Source organism: Ylistrum balloti, unplaced genomic scaffold (assembly GCF_031769215.1).
Source record: "Ylistrum balloti isolate Yb309-2 unplaced genomic scaffold, AGI_CSIRO_Ybal_v1 Utg370552, whole genome shotgun sequence".
NCBI lineage: Eukaryota > Metazoa > Mollusca > Bivalvia > Pectinida > Pectinidae > Ylistrum > Ylistrum balloti.
Genome location: NW_026782348.1, coordinates 443,869 through 465,000, shown reverse-complemented (window position 1 = coordinate 465,000; position 21,132 = coordinate 443,869). Strand labels below are relative to the sequence as shown.

Sequence of the window (21,132 nt, the reverse complement as noted above, 5' to 3'; positions counted from 1 at the left end):
CCCATAATGCTACACTTAGCTTGTATTACACTCCGCCCAGGGTTCCCGTACGGGGACCCCGGTAGTCGGAGGTACATGCCATTGGCCTAGGTATGTCCCCGAGTGCATTTGTAGCCGCGGAGACATATTGGTACTACGTCATAGATCGTGCCTCCCTCCCACGCCCCTTTCTGTGACCAAATAAGGCAGTGTCAGCTGTAACGGAGCTGCTGGCAACCTACGTCACACCACGTGTAATGTGCTATGATTGTTGTGCTATCGGGTATAATAAGTTAAATGATCTATAAATAAAACAATGCTACAAAATTGTGTCTGTATCTCGGACATATTGAAATGCTATGAACAGTTTTATACATAATTACCTGACATTTTTTTTAAAAAATCTTTTTTGATCATCTGTTGTTGTAAGCAATATCCGTCGTAATTACAACATCTGTTGTGAACATCATTTGTTGTGAGAGCTGTGTCAGTTGTTGTGAGAAGTATATGTTATATTGTGGCCGGGGTTATACATGTACCCAGGTCGCCAGCACACTGGCTCTCGTCGGTGAGACGATACCCGGACACGTGACCCGAAGGCGACCATGATATGATAACGAGGCCTGGTTTAGCATTCCTAATCGTTCATTATCTAATGTACCATAAACACTGTCAGTTTTATGCAGCAAAGAATTTTAAATAGAACATTTTCCTATTGAATACTGACCATATTTCTATCGTTTAACAAACCGAACTGACTTTTTGACGAATGTGAATCACGACAAGATGACACCCGAAAAATAAATTTGGTATTGAACAGGAAAGTCCTGTATATCGTCTTTAAAAACTGTTATCAATGTTACTGTTTTAGCAGAAGTAAACCTCGCTGTGAACGCTGTTAAAAATATTTAAGGTAATATTCTGTTTACAAACAAAGAAATAGAAAACATTTTTAATGTTCATTGTTTGTGGGTTTTTTTTCCGGTATGACAGAATATCTATATTTTTTCACTCTATAAGTAAGACTTTAAGAAATACTGATGATATTCTGTCAGATGACTAAAATATACACACTAAACGATATTTAACGGGAAATCATTAGATTTTCTTTTTTATCAGATAAAAGCGGATTCAACAATAAAACAAATTGGTGTTCGAACAGAAGACCGGAATATATATGTTGGGGCTACGTTTGACAAGACGACACTGTTTTACTTGGTTTTCTACCATCTCAAGCTGTTGTTTGGCATAACAATGTTCTAATACCAAATTAGAGAAAATCAGAAATGTACAAGAAAATGTTTACTTGAAAACCAACTTATTCAAAGCATTGCTTCTGGCTTTTGTAAATATTTATTGTACCTTGTCACCGAGCATGCGTGACTTTGGTAAATATTTATTGTACCTTGCAACCGAGCATGCGTGACTTTGGTAAATATTTATTGTACCTTGTCACCGAGCATGCGTGAATTTGGTAAATATTTTGCGTACCTTGTCACCGAGCATGCGTGAATTTGGTAAATATTTATTGTACCTTGTCACCGAGCATGCGTGACTTTGGTAAATATTTATTGTACCTTGACACCGAGCATGCGTGAATTTGGTAAATATTTATTGTACCTTGTCACAGAGCATGCGTGATTTTGGTAAATATTTTGTGTACATTGTCACATTGTCACAGAGCATGCGTGATTTTGGTAAATATTTTGTACACATTGTCACATTGTCACAGAGCATGCGTGATTTTGGTAAATATTTTGTGTACGTTGTCACAGAGCATGCGTGATTTTGGTAAATATTTTGTGTACGTTGTCACAGAGCATGCGTGATTTTGGTAAATATTTTGTGTACGTTGTCACAGAGCATGCGTGATTTTGGTAAATATTTTGTGTACGTTGTCACAGAGCATGCGTGATTTTGGTAAATATTTTGTGTACGTTGTCACAGAGCATGTTTGCTAGATTTCCACTCGTGATGCAATTGTATGTGATATGCTTAGAATCAGAACAGTTGTACGGCACGTGATCCTGAATAGTTCGCTCGTTATTCCGGGTCGTTTAGAATGTAGAATTATGTTTACCTCAGTTTTAAGTGTAACACATTAAATCTTCATCATTGAACACTTTCAATTGTGTATTCGTATCGTTATCGCAAATATTGACTTCTATTGGTTGTTAATGATAGAACATTATACTGAAAGTTCATTCATTCGTGTAGAACTAATCATCTATTTTATTTGTATCAATAGTGCACAGACTTCAATAGCTGGTATTTATAGAGGATATTTCAATTATTAGGGGACATTTTTGTGACAATATTTCATGTAATAATTGGAAAACTATTTATCAATATTGGCAAAGTAATTAATAAATAATGATTATTACATATTAATTTTCATTCCATTAAAGATTCGATGGAAGTCCGTGCTTTATTACCAAATCTACAAATGCTGATTTTGATGATTGTAATAATCTTTGTTGTCTGTTTTTTCCAAGCATCTAATAATGAGGGGAAAATGAAATTACAGACATGACCTGAAATGTCGGTGTCGTTATCTTAATTAAAATGCACTGAAGCCTAAATATATTGACGTAGAAGACAACATAACTCACTTCCCCCTTTTGATTATTAAGCTGAAGTACTTAACGACCATTTTTCTTTCACTTCTAGTTTACATAAATTCCTGTTACAATGTTATGTTATTGTTATTTAAGTGACGTCATTATCAGTGACCATTTTGTCAGTTCTTGACGTTAGGAAATCAGTCGGCTCAGACAACACCAGTCACTGCATGCTTACAGCTAGATCGAGAAAATAGCATTGCTATTCAATCGCGCAGTCTATGTTCTTCTGGATATTCTTTTTCTTCAAAATATAACACTTGACTTCCATTTTTTAAGAAAGTTGATTGTCACCTTCCTGTAAATTACCAAGCTATTCCTTTATTAAGTTCTGTTCACAAAAAAACAATGATGTATTTTTAAATTTGTCTACTAGTTTGCAAGTGACAATAATATTTTGTACAGATATCAATCAAGATGTCTGCCAGGTCATTAAATACTCTATCAACTGATTGAGTTATTCCACAACCGTATTCCTTTTATTGACAAGAAAGCTTATTTATGCGTTGTCTCCTGCAAGCTTTACAAGGTATTTCACAGAGTATGACATAAAGGATGTTTATTTAGACGTGGTCAGTATAATATTGAGGGAAACTTATTTAGACTTGGTCAGTTTAGTATTGAGGGAAAGTTATTTAGACTTGGTCAGTTTAGTATTGAGGGAAACTTATTTAGACTTTGTCAGTATAATATTGAGGAAAACTTATTTAGACTTGGTCAGTATAATATTGAGGGAAACTTATTTAGACTTGGTCAGTACAGTATTGAGGGAAACAAACTCGCTGTCCTTGGTCTCTAGTTATTGAAATAATCCCCATCAGGAAATGATGCCCCCTCTGTTAGATATGTATCTTCAGGTCTATATCAAGGATCTGTTCTTGGTTCGCTATTGTCTTAGTTTACATAGATTATCAATAAGAAAGAAAGTTATTCTGTTTTCTGACTACTCGATATCAATTCCATCCTTACATACAACAACGAACCACTTGATTACACCAGACGAGTCTCATTGCCATCTTGAGGTGTCTGTCACCAGTAAACAGTACATTGTATGATCACGTTCATCAAATTATCTTCTAAAGTAATTCAAATAATTAAAACATTAAGGACATATTACATACTATATACATCTCCTTCATTAGACCAACTATTGAACATGGAAAGGTTTGATTGGAAGTCGGCAGAGTGGTGTCTGGGAGTCGTGTCTGGGAGTCGTGTCTGGGGAGTCGTGTCTGGGAGTCGTGTCTGGGAGTCGTGTCTGAGAGTCGTGTCTGGGGAGTCGTGTCTGGGGAGTCGTGTCTGATAGTCGTGTCTGGGAGTCGTGTCTGGGAGTCATGTCTGGTCTTTCTGCTATACATTTATCGAGTTGAGAAAATTTTAAACTATCTACCATCTTTAAGATTCACAACAGATTAGTTCTGTGTCTGGGGAGTCGTGTCTGGGAGTCGTGTCTGGGAGTCGTGTCTGGGGTGTCGTGTCTGGGAGTCGTGTCTGGGAGTCGTGTCTGAGAGTCGTGTCTGGGAGTCGTGTCTGGGGTCGTGTCTGAGAGTCGTGTCTGGGAGTCGTGTCTGGGAGTCGTGTCTGGGGAGTCGTGTCTGAGAGTCGTGTCTGAGAGTCGTGTCTGGGGAGTCGTGTCTGGGAGTCGTGTCTGGGAGTCGTGTCTGGGAGTCGTGTCTGGGGAGTCGTGTCTGGGGAGTCGTGTCTGGGAGTCGTGTCTGGGGAGTCGTGTCTGGGAGTCGTGTCTGGTCTTTCTGCTATACATTTATCGAGTTGAGAAAATTTTAAACTATCTACCATCTTTAAGATTCACAACAGATTAGTTCCTTATCTTCTTCGTTTTCTTCCTGAGATAAAAGTGAACTTAATTGTGAGTTTCTTAACTCAGTTAAATATGAACTACCAGTGTGAGACTAGATATATCAAGAAAGTTATCTATCCCCTCTACCTGAGACTCACGGAACGGACTTGATGGTTCTGTACACCGCATTACTTCATCAGCATTTCACATGAAAATACCACGAGTACCTCGTGTTTAGTTTAAACTGCTTTCAGATAAATTAAATCATGCATTCAAAAGACAATTCTGAAACAAGTACTAATGTACTTATGCATAGCCCTTCTCATTAAAAACTCTAATCTAAAGTGATTCATTTCTTGTAGGTAGTTACCGATCTCCGACATTTATGTACCTGCCATAGTGGAGAAGTTACCGATCTCCTACATTTATGTACCTGCCATAGTGGAGAAGTTACCGATCTCCTACATTTATGTACCTGCCATAGTGGAGAAGTTACCGATCTCCTACATTTATGTACCTGCCATAGTGGAGAAGTTACCGATCTCCTACATTTATGTACCTGCCATAGTGGAGAAGTTACCGCTCTCCTACATTTATGTACCTGCCATAGTGGAGAAGTTACCGATCTCCGACATTTATGTACCTGCCATAGTGGAGAAGTTACCGATCTCCTACATTTATGTACCTGCCATAGTGGAGAAGTTACCGATCTCCGACATTTATGTACCTGCCATAGTGGAGATGAAGATGTCTATCATCTGCTCACAATTTATTGTCGAATTGTATTATACAACATTCATATGTCTATAGGTCATCTGCCGGTACTGCATCTGGATACCCTTTCATAGAGAGATGAGGAACTTCCATTTCCAGCATAGTACAGGCTACACAGTTATTTACAAAGACAGCTTCAATGTTATATACTGATTAGTAGACAACTTCTCTACCTGTCCTTTCACTCATCTGTCACCTATTTTTCCCTTTCATATGTATTACATATTCATATCTTATATTTTTTAGCTAAAACATCACGTGTCTGTAGTACCGTGTATTGTTTGTCTTGTAAGGGCCCAGTTTATTGTAACAACTAGTGCCCAATCCATTTGATCGTTTTTCTTCAAGCTGTCGTCAGATATCGTTGTATTATACATCTACATCCGCTGTCGTCAGATATCGTTGTATTATACATCTATATGCGCTGATGTCAGATATCGCTGTTTTATACATCTACATGCGCTGATGTCAGATATCGCTGTATTATTCATAAACATGCACTGATGTCAGATACCGCTGTATTATACATCTCCATGCGCTGATGTCAGATATCGCTGTTTTATACATCTACAGATATCGCTGTTTTATACATCTACATCCGCTGATGTCAGATATCGCTGTTTTATACATCTACATGCGCTGATGTCAGATATCGCTGTATTATTTATAAACATGCGCTGATGTCAGATATCGCTGTATTATACATCTACATGCGCTGATGTCAGATATCGCTGTTTTATACATCTACATGCGCTGATGTCAGATATCGCTGTATTATTTATAAACATGCGCTGATGTCAGATATCGCTGTATTATTTATAAACATGCGCTGATGTCAGATATCGCTGTATTATACATCTACATGCGCTGATGTCAGATATCGCTGTTTTATACATCTACATGCGCTGATGTCAGATATCGCTGTATTATTTATAAACATGCACTGATGTCAGATATCGCTGTATTATACATCTACATGCGCTGATGTCAGATATCGCTGTTTTATACATCTACATGCGCTGATGTCAGATATCGCTGTATTATTTATAAACATGCGCTGATGTCAGATATCGCTGTATTATTTATAAACATGCACTGATGTCTGATATCGCCGTATTATACATCTACATGCGCTGATGTCAGATATCGCTGTATTAAATATCAACATGCGTTAACGTCAGATACCGTTGTATTATACATCTACATGCGCTGATGTCAGATATCGCTGTTTTATACATCTACATGCGCTGATGTCAGATATCGCTGTATTATTTATAAACATGCACTGATGTCAGATACCGCTGTATTATACATCTACATGCGCTGATGTCAGATACCGCTGTATTATACATCTACATGCGCTGATGTCAGATACCGCTGTATTATACATCTACATGCGCTGTTGTCAGATATCGCTGTATCATTTATAAACATGCGCTGATGTCAGATACCGCTGTATTATACATCTACATGCGCTGATGTCAGATATCGCTGTATTATTTATCAACATGCACTGATGTCAGATATCGCCGTATTATACATCTACATGCGCTGATGTCAGATATCGCTGTATTAAATATCAACATGCGTTTACGTCAGATATCGTTGTATTATACATCTACACGCGCTGATGTCAGATATCGCTGTATTAAATATCAACATGCGTTAACGTCAGATACCGTTGTATTATACATCTACATGCGCTGATGTCAGATACCGCTGTATTAAATATCAACATGCGTTTACGTCAGATACCGTTGTATTATACATCTACATGCGCTGATGTCAGATATCGCCGTATTATACATCTACATGCTCCGTTTTCAGATATCGCTGTATTATACATCTACATCCACTGTTGTCAGATATCGCCGGATTATTTATCAACATGCGCCGTTGTCAGATATCGCTGTATTATTTATAAACATGCGCCGTTGTCAGATATCGCTGTATCAAACATCTACATGCGCTGCTGTCAGATATCGCTGTATTCTTTATCAACATGCGCCGTTGTCAGATATCGCTGTAATAAACATCTACATCCGCTGTTGTCAGATATCGCCGGATTATTTATCAACATGCGCCGTTGTCAGATATCGCTGTATCAAACATCTACATGCGCTGCTGTCAGATATCGCTGTATTATTTATCAACATGCGCCGTTGTCAGATATCGCTGTAATAAACATCTACATCCGCTGTTGTCAGATATCGCCGGATTATTTATCAACATGCGCCGTTGTCAGATATCGCTGTATTATACATAAACATGCGCTGTTGTCAGATATCGCTGTATTATACATCTTCATCCGCTGTTGTCAGATATCGCTGCATTAAACATCATTATGTGCTGATGTCAGATATCGCTGTATTGTACATCTACATCCGCTGATGTCATATATCGCTGTATTGTACATCAACATCCGCTGCTGTCAGATGTCGCTGCATTAAACATTATCATGCGCTGATGTCAGATATCGCTGCATTAAACATCATTATGCGCTGATGTCAGATATCGCTGCATTAAACATCATTATGCGCTGATGTCATATATCGCTGTTTTATACATCTACATGCGCTGATGTCAGATATCGCTGTATTATTTATAAACATGCGCTGATGTCAGATACCGCTGTATTATACATCTACATCCGCTGTTGTCAGATATCGCTGTATTATACATCTACATGCGCTGATGTCAGATATCGCTGTTTTATACATCTACATGCGCTGTTGTCAGATATCGCTGTATTATTTATCAACATACGCTGTTGTCAGATATCGCTGTATTATACATCTACATGCGCAGATGTCAGATATCGCTGTTTTATACATCTACATGCGCTGATGTCAGATATTGCTGTATTATTTATAAACATGCACTGATGTCTGATATCGCCGTATTATACATCTACATGCGCTGATGTCAGATATCGCTGTATTAAATATCAACATGCGTTTACGTCAGATATCGTTGTATTATACATCTACATGCGCTGATGTCAGATATCGCTGTTTTATACATCTACATGCGCTGATGTCAGATATCGCTGTATTATACATCAACATGCGTTGAAACAGATATCACTGTATTATACATCTACATGCGCTGATGTCAGATATCGCTGTATTAAGCATCTACATCCGCTGTTGTCAGATATCGCTGTATTATACATCTACATCCGCTGTTGTCAGATATCGCTGTATTATACATCTACATCCGCTGATGTCAGATATCGCTGTATTATTTATAAACATGCGCTGATGTCAGATATCGCTGTAATATTGATCAACATGCGCGGACGTCAAATATCGCTGTATTATTTATAAACATGCGTTGTTGTCAGATATCGCTGTATCAAACATCTACATCCGTTGACGTCAGATATCGCTATATTATACATCTACATTCGCTGTTGTCAGATATCGTTGTTTTATACATCTACATCCGCTGATAACAGATATCGCTGTTTTATAAACCAACATGCGCAGTCTTCCGAAATCGCTGTAATATTGATCAACATGCGAGGATGTCAGATATCGCTGCATTATTTATCAACATGCGCTGTTGGCAGATATTGCTCCATTAAACATCATCATGCTTTGATTTCAGACATTGTTGTATTATTTATAAACATGTGCCGTTGTCAGATATCGCTGTATTATACATCTACATCCGCTGTTGTCCGATATCGTGTAATTATATATATCTACTGGCGCTGTCGACAGATATCGTTGTATTATTTATCAATATACGCAGTCTTTCGAAATCGCTGTATTATTTATAAACATGCGCTGATGTCAGATATCACTGTATTATTTATCAACATGCGCCGTTGTCAGATATCGCTGTATTATTTATAAACATGCGCCGTTTTCAGATATCGCCGTATTAGACATCTACATGCGCTGATGTTAGATATCGCTGTATTATACATCTACATGCGCTGATGTCAGATATCGCTGTATTATTTATCAACATACACGGATGTCAGATATCGCTGTATTATACATCTACATCCGCTGTTGTCAGATATCGCTGTATTATTTATCAATATACGCAGTCTTCCGAAACGCTGTATTATTTATAAACATGCGCTGATGTCAGATATCGCTGTATTATTTATCAACATGCGCTGATGTCAGATATCGCTGTATTATACATCTACATCCGCTGTTGTCCGATATCGTGTAATTATATATATATCTACTGGCGCTGTCGACAGATATCGTTGTAATTTATATCAGATCGCTGAATTATTTATAAAATTATGTTGTCAGATATAGCTGTATTGTATGTAAACTTGTGCTGATGTTAGATATCGCTGTTTTATGCACCTACATCCGCTGTTGTCAGATATCGCTGTATTATTTATCAATATACGCAGTCTTTCGAAATCGCTGTATTATTTATCAACATGCGCTGATGTCAGATATCGCTGTATTATTTATAAACATGCGCCGTTGTCAGATATCGCTGTATTATTTATCAATATACGCCGTTGTCAGATATCGCCGTATTATACATCTACATGTGCTGTTGTCAGATATCGCCGTATCATTTATCAACATGCGCCGTTGTCAGATATCGCCGGATTATTTATCAACATGCGCCGTTGTCAGATATCGCTGTATCAAACATCTACATCCGCCGTTGTCAGATATCGCTGTATTATTTATAAACATGCGCCGTTGTCAGATATCGCCGTATTATACATCTACATGTGCTGTTGTCAGATATCGCTGTATTATTTATCAATATACGCAGTCTTCCGAAACGCTGTATTATTTATAAACATGCGCTGATGTCAGATATCACTGTATTATTTATCAACTTGCGCTGATGTCAGATATCGCTGTATTATACATCTACATCCGCTGTTGTCAGATATCGCTGTATTATTTATCAATATACGCCGTTGTCAGATATCGCCGTATTATTTATCAACATACACGGATGTCAGATATCGCTGTATTATACATCTACATCCGCTGTTGTCAGATATCGCTGTATTATTTATATATCTACATGGCGCTGTCACAGATATCGCTGTAATTTATATCAGATACGCGAATTATTTATAAAATTACGTTGTCAGATATCGCTGTATTATACATCTACATCCGCTGTTGTCAGATATCGCTGTATTATTTATAAACATGCGCCGTTGTCAGATATCGCCGTATTATACATCTACATGTGCTGTTGTCAGATATCGCTGTATTATTTATAAACATGCGCCGTTGTCAGATATCGCTGTATTATTTATAAACATGCGCCGTTGTCAGATATCGCCGTATTATACATCTACATGCGCTGATGTCAGATATCGCCGTATTATACATCTACTTGCGCTGATGTCAGATATCGCTGTATTATTTATCAACATACACGGATATCAGATATCGCTGTATCAAACATCTACATCCGCTGTTGTCAGATATCGCTGTATCATTTATCAACATGCGTCATTTTCAGATATCGCCGTATTATACATCTACATGCTCCGTTTTCAGATATCGCTGTATTAGACATCTACATCCACTGTTGTCAGATATCGCCGGATTATTTATCAACATGCGCCGTTGTCAGATATCGCTGTATTATTTATAAACATGCGCCGTTGTCAGATATCGCTGTATCAAACATCTACATGCGCTGCTGTCAGATATCGCTGTATTATTTATCAACATGCGCCGTTGTCAGATATCGCTGTAATAAACATCTACATCCGCTGTTGTCAGATATCGCCGGATTATTTATCAACATGCGCCGTTGTCAGATATCGCTGTATCAAACATCTACATGCGCTGCTGTCAGATATCGCTGTATTATTTATCAACATGCGCCGTTGTCAGATATCGCTGTAATAAACATCTACATCCGCTGTTGTCAGATATCGCCGGATTATTTATCAACATGCGCCGTTGTCAGATATCGCTGTATTATACATAAACATGCGCTGTTGTCAGATATCGCTGTATTATACATCTTCATCCGCTGTTGTCAGATATCGCTGCATTAAACATCATTATGTGCTGATGTCAGATATCGCTGTATTGTACATCTACATCCGCTGATGTCATATATCGCTGTATTGTACATCAACATCCGCTGCTGTCAGATATCGCTGCATTAAACATTATCATGCGCTGATGTCAGATATCGCTGCATTAAACATCATTATGCGCTGATGTCAGATATCGCTGCATTAAACATCATTATGCGCTGATGTCATATATCGCTGTATTGTACATCAACATCCGCTGCTGTCAGATATCGCTGTATTATACAAACGCTAACGTTCGTGTCAGATATCGTTGTTTCAAACATAAATTAGTGCTTTTGCCAAAATTTGCTGTAAAATACATATAGGTTATAAACTGACGCTGTTAAAAAGTACCGCTGTAACATATCAATCAAATTGCGCGGCTGTCAAATATTGCTGTAGCATACATAAACAGGCGCTGTTTTAAGATATCAATGAATGATACATTGATAATGGGCGCTGTTGTCAGATATCGCTGTATAATAAATAAATTGGCACATATATCGCCTTATTACGCGTAATAAACTGACGCTGTTAAAAAATACAGCTGTATGTTTTCAGATATTGCTATTTTAATATATCAATGAATGATACATTAATAGACGCTTTTGTCAGATATCAATACAATATGAATTAATAGGCGTTTTTGTCAGATATCAATACACAAAACATGAATTTACACTTTTGTCAGATATCAATACACGTTGCATTAATAGGCGCTTTTGTCAGATATCAATACATAATACGTTAATATGCGCTTTTGTCAGATATCAATACACGATGCATTAATAGGCGCTTTTGTCAGATATAAATACACAATACGTTAATAGGCGCTTTTGTCAGATATCAATACGCGATACATTAATATACGCTTTTGTCAGATATCAATACACGATGCATTAATAGGCGCTTTCGTCAGATATAAATACATCATGCATTAATTTGCGTTTTTTTCAGATATAAATACACGATGCATTAATAGGCGCTTTTGTCAGATATAAATACACAATACATTAATAGGCGCTTTCGTCAGATATAAATACACGATGCATTAATAGGCGCTTTTGTCAGATATCAATACACGATGCATTAATAGGCGCTTTTGTCAGATATAAATACACAATACATTTATAGTCGCTTTTGTCAGATATCAATGCACAATACATTAATGGACTGTGTTGTCAGATATCAATGCACAATACATTAATGGACTGTGTTGTCAGATATCAATGCACAATACATTAATGGACTGTGTTGTCAGATATCAATACACGATACATTAATAGGCGCTTTAATCGGATATCAATACACGATGCATTAATAGGCGCTTTCGTCAGATATCAAAACACGATACATTAAAAGGCGCTTTTGTCAGATATCAATGCACAATATATTAATAATCGCTTTTGTCAGAAAAAATACACAATACATTAATATGGTCTTTCGTCAGATATCAATGCACAATGCATTGATAGGCGCTTTTGTCAGATATCAATTTATGTTACATTTTGCGTACATGTATAACGTTTATCGTGGTGTTTGTTATACATTAAGATGAGCCTCTAGTATCTATTTATCTGTATTATACATAACTGGTGTTATTCGTATAATGATGTGGCACGTATCACAATAACAATTATATAGGTATTCCTCGTTGTTATGTACCGTTATAGTTGTGTACTATTTACACGCATGCGCTGTTGGGGTCGCCGTATCCGTTACATTGACACTGTACATGTACAATGTGTTACAGCATTGTGTGTCATTTTACTATTTCATACCATTTCAACATGTATCAGAATAATTATAACATTTCAAATATTTATTTATCTACTGTTATATTTTTGTCGTATCGATGAGACTGGAAATAAATAACTCCATGTATCTGCTACCAATCTTGGATTTCCTTGCATCACTGTAGAGGGAGAGCTTTGCTACTTTAAATAATGCCAATCATTTATTAGTGTGCAACATTATCAATTATCTTTATGTTAACAGCGAATTGTTAGTGATATCAGTGAATTGTCGATATGTGTGAAGTAATCCCTGTGCGCCATCTTAATCTCGAACCTGTTACGTCATAGCTGCCTCATTCCACTTGCCCATACATACGATTGTGTTTTAAGGAAACCAATGCCATGCGGCAACGGTTAGTCGACTTCTGTCTCTACATCTGTGAATAAACGTCTCCGATCAATATCACGATAATGGACTCAGTGCACACGTGCTCGTAATTATCGTTTTACACGACTGATTAGTTCTAACATAGTTCGTACTGACATACACGTGAGTGTAAAACGTAAACGATGCAGTGGTTCATATCCCCATGAACAGCATACTATGTACCACAAGATATAGTGATTTATATCACTTTGTCCAAACAGTACCATATACAATTATTATCAACACCATATAAGAAGATTTATATCACTTTGTCCAAACAGCATCATATACAATTATTATCAACACCATATAAGGATATTTATATCACTATGACCAAACAACACCATATACAATTATTATCAACACCATAAAAGGAGATTTATATCACTTTATCCAAACAGCACCATATACAATTATTATCAACACCATATAAGGAGATTTATATCACTTTGTCCAAACAGCACCATATACAATTATTATCAACACCATATAAAGTTATTTGCATCGCTTTGACCAAACAACACCATATACAATAATTATCAATATCATGGTCACAGACACCACATTTTATACAGTGTATGACCTTTGAAGGGGAGTACCGGGTGTCACATAGACATATTGAATTGACGAAAAAATGACATGACGTGACATCTTTTGCGTTCATTGCCAAGTTCACATAGAATATTTGTACAGAGAGAAATAGGTTATTTATACGGCCTAGAGGTGAAAATATCAACAAAGAAAAAGCCATTCACATATTCTAATGTTACATTTTACATTCTAAAAATAGCCGGGCTTATCTCTGTACTGGTATATCAATCTCGTCAACTGATCGCGTGACGATTGATTGAAATGATGACGGATATTACTAAAATTCTTTCCTGTTGACGAACGTCGGCTACCAGATAACTAAAGAATACACGGCGTTGTTCCGACCAAGACACTGTTATATTCCTAAAATTGTTTACAAGAAAATTACATGATAAAATACAAATGAATAGGTCTTTAGGCATGCCCATGAAAAATATGGAATAAACTTAATCTGTTTGTATGTGACGCGATATATACTCAAACGGAGCTGTTTCAAACTCTGTAAAGATGCCTTCAACCCTCACTGTTGGTATGGATTGACTTAGTCAGTTATTTCGTTTTTACAACTTATTATATCCCTAATAATCATTTAATGATACGATTGGCCGAATTCCGTTATGTGACGGCGATGATGACAATTTGACGGTTATAAACACATTACTCATTATCACAGAGACGTTTGATCATTAAACTGCTTTCAGCTGGCGTTCATAATCAATATGGAAGTTAGCCGGAATCAGCGAATTCCACGAGTGTCCCAGTATGTATCCATTGGTGTTGATCTGGGAGTCCAAATCGAGTCTTCCTTATAATTCAATATCTACCCAGTAACTCAATATCTACCCAGTAACTCAATACCTACCTAATATCTCAATTTCCACCTAATATCTCAATTTCTACACAATATCTCAATTTATACACAATAGCTCAATATCTACCCAATAACGCAATATCTACCCAAAAACTCAATATCTACCCAGTAACTCAATATCTACCCAGTAACTCAATACCTACCTAATATCTCAATTTCCACCTAATATCTCAATTTCTACACAATATCTCAATTTATACACAATAGCTCAATATCTACCCAATAACGCAATATCTACCCAAAAACTCAATATCTACCCAGTAACTCAATATCTACCCAGTAACTCAATACCTACCTAATATCTCAATTTCCACCTAATATCTCAATTTCTACACAATATCTCAATTTATACACAATAGCTCAATATCTACCCAATAACGCAATATCTACCCAAAAACTCAATATCTACCCAGTAACTCAATATCTACCCAGTAACTCAATACCTACCTAATATCTCAATTTCCACCTAATATCTCAATTTCTACACAATATCTCAATTTATACACAATAGCTCAATATCTACCCAATAACGCAATATCTACCCAAAAACTCAATATCTACCTAATAAATGTAACTCAATATCACATCCCATAATTACGTTACATCATCACGTTCCAAATGATGATGAACACGTGGTTACAGAACCACCCAGATCATCTCTTCGACAGAGTTCTTATATTATGATAGATAAGCTCACACAGACTCTTTCAGGCACTTGTGTAACTTCGGACAAATTAACTCAGTATCTACCCAATCTTATCCTTAATAACACCCGCCTCCTCTGATAATGTATTCGGTTTGGGGTATTTCCTGTCAGGTTATAGAACGCTACATTCATCAACACGAAGTTTGTCGGGAAAAAGCTTTCGGTAAACAAATGTACATGCAACACTTTCATATGAAACATTTTTTAAAATTCGGATAAAATTGTCGATATATAATCTAAATGTCTAATTAGGTCTCTTGTTGTGAATGATAAGGACACTTGTACAGAAACATGACCCCTCACAGATCGAGACGCCTGACAGACTGAAACAGGTCTGAAACACGTCTCAAAGACCGAGACAGGTCTGAAACACGTCTCAAAGACCGAGACAGGTCTGAAACATGTTTCAAAGACTGACACATGTCTGAAACACGTCTCACAGACTGAAACAGGTCTGAAACATCTCTCACAGACTGAGACATGTCCAAATCACGTCTCAAAGACTGAGACAGGTGTGAAACACGTTTTAAAGACTGACACAAGTCTGAAACACGTCTCACAGATTGAAACAGGTCCGAAACACGCCTCACAGACTGAGACAGGTCTTGAAAATGCCTCACAGACTGAGACAGGTCTAAAACACGCCTCACAGACTGAGACAGGTCTGAAACACGCCTCAAAGACTGAGACAGGTTCGAAACACGTCTCACAGACTGAGACAGATCTGAAGCACGTCTCACAGACTAAGAAAGCCTTGAAACACGCCTCAGAGACAAAACCGGATGAAACACGCCTCACAGACTGAGACAGTTCTTGAAAATGCCTCACAGAATAAGACGGGTTTGAAGCACGTCTCACAGACTGAAACAGGTCTGAAACACACCTCACAGACTGAGACATTGTATAGTGTCGTCGCCTAATAGACACGCTTATTACATGTAGTATCTAGTTTCCGGATCCATGACGTAATCAAAGTTACCTGCTGTCTGATCATCAACCAATGTTCCTATCTATCAGTACGTTGTTTATCTATAAAACCTATTATCGTATCATATGGATGATCCTCGAATATTCATTTTACATTAACTGTATTCCCGTGATAGTCATGATAAGACTTTTTAATTCCAATGCATCATTTAAAGAGTGCACGACAGTACAGAATTTGCAACACCTACTTCAAGCAAACATGGCGTGACGGTAAGATCATCCCTAGCCAGTTGGAACAGAAATGACTCCAATTTGTTTTCAGTTACTGATATCAAACAACTTTATCACGCAAGCTAGGCGCACACATAACCTGGCCTGTGATTCTGGGTAGGTGGTAGGACCTGTCTGACATTATGTACGCAGGAAGGAGCACATAGGTAGAACGAAATGATTGCCGCTAGGAGTGGAATACATGCCTTGATGTCAAGCCAATATTAAAACTTACAATTAAAGATGGAAACAGAATAGGTATAAGTTATGTCAGATATCAAAATCACAAGGAGGAATTCTGATCACATACTAAGATAGGGACACAGATCAGACAGTCAGATAGGGGCACAGATCAGACGGTCAGATAGGGACACAGATCAGACAGTCAGGGAGGGACACAGATCAGACAGTCAGATAGGGACACAGATCAGACATTCAGGGAGGGACACATATCAGACAGTCAGATAGGGACACAGATCAGACAGTCAGGGAGGGACACAGAACAGACAGTCAGATAGGGACACAGATCAGACAGTCAGATAGGGACACAGATCAGACAGTCAGGGAGGGACACAGATCAGGCAGTCAGGGAGGGACACAGATCAGACAGTCAGGTAGGGACACAGATCAGACAGTCAGGTAGGGACACAGATCAGACTGTCAGATAGGGACACAGATCAGACAGTCAGATAGGGACACAGATCAGACAGTCAGGTAGGTACACAGATCAGACAGTCAGGACATAGATCAGACAGTTTGGGAGGGACACAGTTCAGATAGTCAGGGAAGGAAACATATTAGACAATCTGGAAAGGACAAAGATCAGACAGTCCGGAAGAGTCAAAGATTAGACTTTAAGAGAGAAACCCTGATCAGATGGTCATGGAAAAGCACACATTAGACTGTCAGGGAGGGACATCTATCAGATACACAGCCAGGGGACGCCGATTAGACTCAGATAGGGAGGGCCAAGGTCAGACAAGCAGGATAGGACACCGATCTGGCAGACGAGGAGGGACACACATCGGATAAAAAGGGAGAGACAGGGACACAGATCAGACAGTCAGGGAGGGACAGTGATCAGACAGTCAAGGATGGACACTGATCAGACAGTCAGGGAGGGACACTGATCAGACAGTCAAGGGGACATAGATCACACAGTCAGGGAGGGACACATATTACACAGTCAGGAAAGGGCGCTTATCAGAATGTCACGGGAAAACACATATCTAACAGTCAAGAAGAGACATTGTCACTGATCAGACAGTCAGGAAGGGACATTGTCACTGATCAGACAGTTTGGGACGGACAAAGATCAGACTGCTAGGGAGGGACACTGATCACGCATTCATTGAGGGACACAGATCATACAGAACGGGAGGGACACAAACATGTTGGGAGGAACGCGTTCTATCTTCGGGAAACACATTCTATATAATTGATACCGTTCTATATATGTAATTAGGGAGGGATATATATCAGTGGAGCTAGAGAGAGACAAACAGTCAGGGAGACACACAGACCCTCTTATCATATTGTCAAACAGGGAACCTGTACCTAATACATAACGTCGATTAAAGGAAACTGAATATATTAAAACATGGAATAAGAATCAAATAATGAGTAACCGGAAGCATTAGCTTACTGCCTGTATCGGTTTAAATCGATATGCCTGTACGTAATTGGGTTTGAGCTGGAACCCTTGTTCGAGCCCCTTCGGGGGTTTCGGTTGCCATATAAAATACGAGCAGAGACCGACCCACGTGGTACCGTAATGCTGCTCGTTGACGCCCGGCTTCTCGCTAGGGACTGAGCTGGTTGGTCTGTATGAAAGGCCAATATTAATTTCGTCATTATTTCATGACTACATACAATCTGTGCCAAGAACAATAGCCAACAAATGATACACAGATTACATTGGTAGACAGAGCCGTTTTCAGATTTTAGGCAGTTGTCGATGTTAAGTAGGGAAGGAGAGCGGCGAGCGCTGGCTGCTGTCAGGATGCTTGACGCTTGGAAGTGTGCGCGCCATATCTGTCTCTGTAGAACAGGACTGCTAAGAGAGTAGGAAAGGGGTAGGGGACTTACCAGTTATTCTGCACTTCCGCCAAAGGCCCGACCAAAAGTGATCATACACGGACCCATTGCTAGTATCTTTCTGTAGATCCATAGTAAAGAGCCAGTAATCCGTGGCTACGGCGATGGACAGCAAGCCAAAGGCGGCACACGCACAAGCACTGGTCATTATCATCAACAACCGTTTCTTGCTGCAGCAATCCATGGTAAACACTTACGGGAATCCAGTATGACTACGTGCATGTAACAAAAGCGAGAAACTACAACTCCTTGACACCGGTCCTTCTCCCTTCCTTTGAACATGAGCGAAGCCAGAAGACCATACACACACCGCGAACGACACGAGGTAGACCTTCCTTCCATTCGCCGGAGCCCGCCAGATACTTAACACACTGAGATGATGGTCCTCCCCTCAGAATCCAACTCAAGAACCCTTACTTTGATGTAGCACTGCTTGTATGTACTCCGAGCCTTTCCCAATCAACTCAAATCTGTTTCATAGCCGCGTTTGAATGCTGCTGAAGATATTTTCATAAACAAGCACAGTGTAAATAGAGCCATCACTCCTTGGTGCCCGTCATTCGGCGACAGAGGGGACGAGGCTAGGTGACCCTGTCACTACCAAGTACTCCACTGTGGGGACAGAGTGGTCATTTTGACTATATGAAGACCATTGCTATGAACCGCTTGAATGGACTCGTTCCCTAAAGCAAATCACAAGAAGAATGCTTTCGCCGTTTTATCTCCATAACGCGTCTTTCCCCCAAAAATCGATAGCCCAGCCGTGCCTTGGCCATCGGAAACAGTCGGTGAGATAGAGCTCGGCGGAGGCACGCGCACAGGGCTCCTCCGGCGTCACACACCCTCCTCACGTACGTGTGCACGCGTGTCACACCAGCATACACATGTGCCAGGATTTCTGTCTCTCAGTGTGGTTTACAGTGCTCGTGTTGTCATTTGACATGTAATATTGCTGATTTCGGCATGCGCACATTGCAGATTTCGGGAGACGAGAATCATTGAGAAATAAAAGAATCGATCGTGGATTCTGTTAGAAATATTTCAGTAATGGCTTCCCCTACTGGTAATTCTATAGCACTGCTTCGGTTCATTGTCGGGGGTGCTAATCCTGCCCGGACTCTGTGTGAAAGTCATAACTTAGCTCAACAAAACTTTCACCGCATATGTATGCACGCTAGTCTGGCAATGAATGCTCGGGTTTGTAGATTTGCTAAACTGAACCCTTTATCACCTGACGTTGCTTTTTGTGTTGCCGAAGTGACAGTTTGAAGGAAAAACAAATCATCACGTGCCGATTATACGCACAGCAGAATAACGTTAATCTAATTAGCCAAGCCATACTTCGTCGATTTCACACGAATAGGCTAGTGTAATTTTGAAATAAAAATGCTTCTTAATTGCATGTAGTGTTTTTTTTCAATTTAAAACAAAGGACGTCGCTTTAAAAAAAGTGTTGCTCCTTTGTACACACCAAACGTCCCTGATTACTTTCCGATACGTCTCCAAGAAATATGGACTGGAAAACGTTTCTTAATTGGCAGTAATCTTGCTTTTGTTTCAATTTCTACAAAGGGCATACAGACAGATAGCCTATTACTTGTATATTGAAATAGTAGAAAGGATAGATTGTGACTTTTCTTATGGAGTTATACAGTCGCACATTAGTAAACGCCTGTTGAAAGGCCTCAAAAACTCCATATCAATGTTGGTCATCTTTGTTAAAACAGAAAAAGCAATGACAAAATTAGTAGATGTTCTGACTGTAACTGTGTAAACCAACAGGTATACTTGCTATAACTGTGTGTAGCAACAAATATTCTGACTGTAACTGTGTATCAACTGATATTCTGACTGTAATTGTGAGTACCAACAGCATACTGACTGTAACTGTATGTACCACCATTATACTGTCTGTAACTGTATATACCAATATCATACTGACGGTAACTTTGTGTATCAACATCATACTGACAGTAACTGTGTGTACCACCATCATACTGACTGTAACTGTGTGTACCACCATCATATTGATTGTTAATGTGTGTAACAACATCACACACATACTAACTGTAACTGTGTTTACCAACATCATACTGATTGGAACTGTGTGTACCAACATCATAGTGACTGTAACTGTGTGTACCAACAAATAAATGGACTGTTACTGTGTGTACCAATAAATATATGGACAGTTACTGTATATACCAAAAGATATACTGGCTGTAACTGTGTGTACCCAAATTATATTGACTGTAACTGTGAGTACCAACATCATACATACTACAA

At 38.7% G+C, this 21,132-nt stretch overlaps 1 protein-coding gene across 1 annotated transcript in view; it reads right to left on the bottom strand.

The window, feature by feature from the left end:
• LOC132556167 (voltage-dependent calcium channel gamma-5 subunit-like) overlaps positions 1-19,030 on the bottom strand; it is an 89,855-nt gene extending 70,825 nt beyond the window's left edge. Inside the window, exon 1 of the mRNA XM_060220556.1 lies at positions 18,838-19,030. Coding sequence (XP_060076539.1) covers positions 18,838-19,030 — 193 coding nt within the window. The remainder of the gene's footprint in view (positions 1-18,837) is intronic.
• Between the last annotated feature and the right edge of the window lie 2,102 nt (positions 19,031-21,132).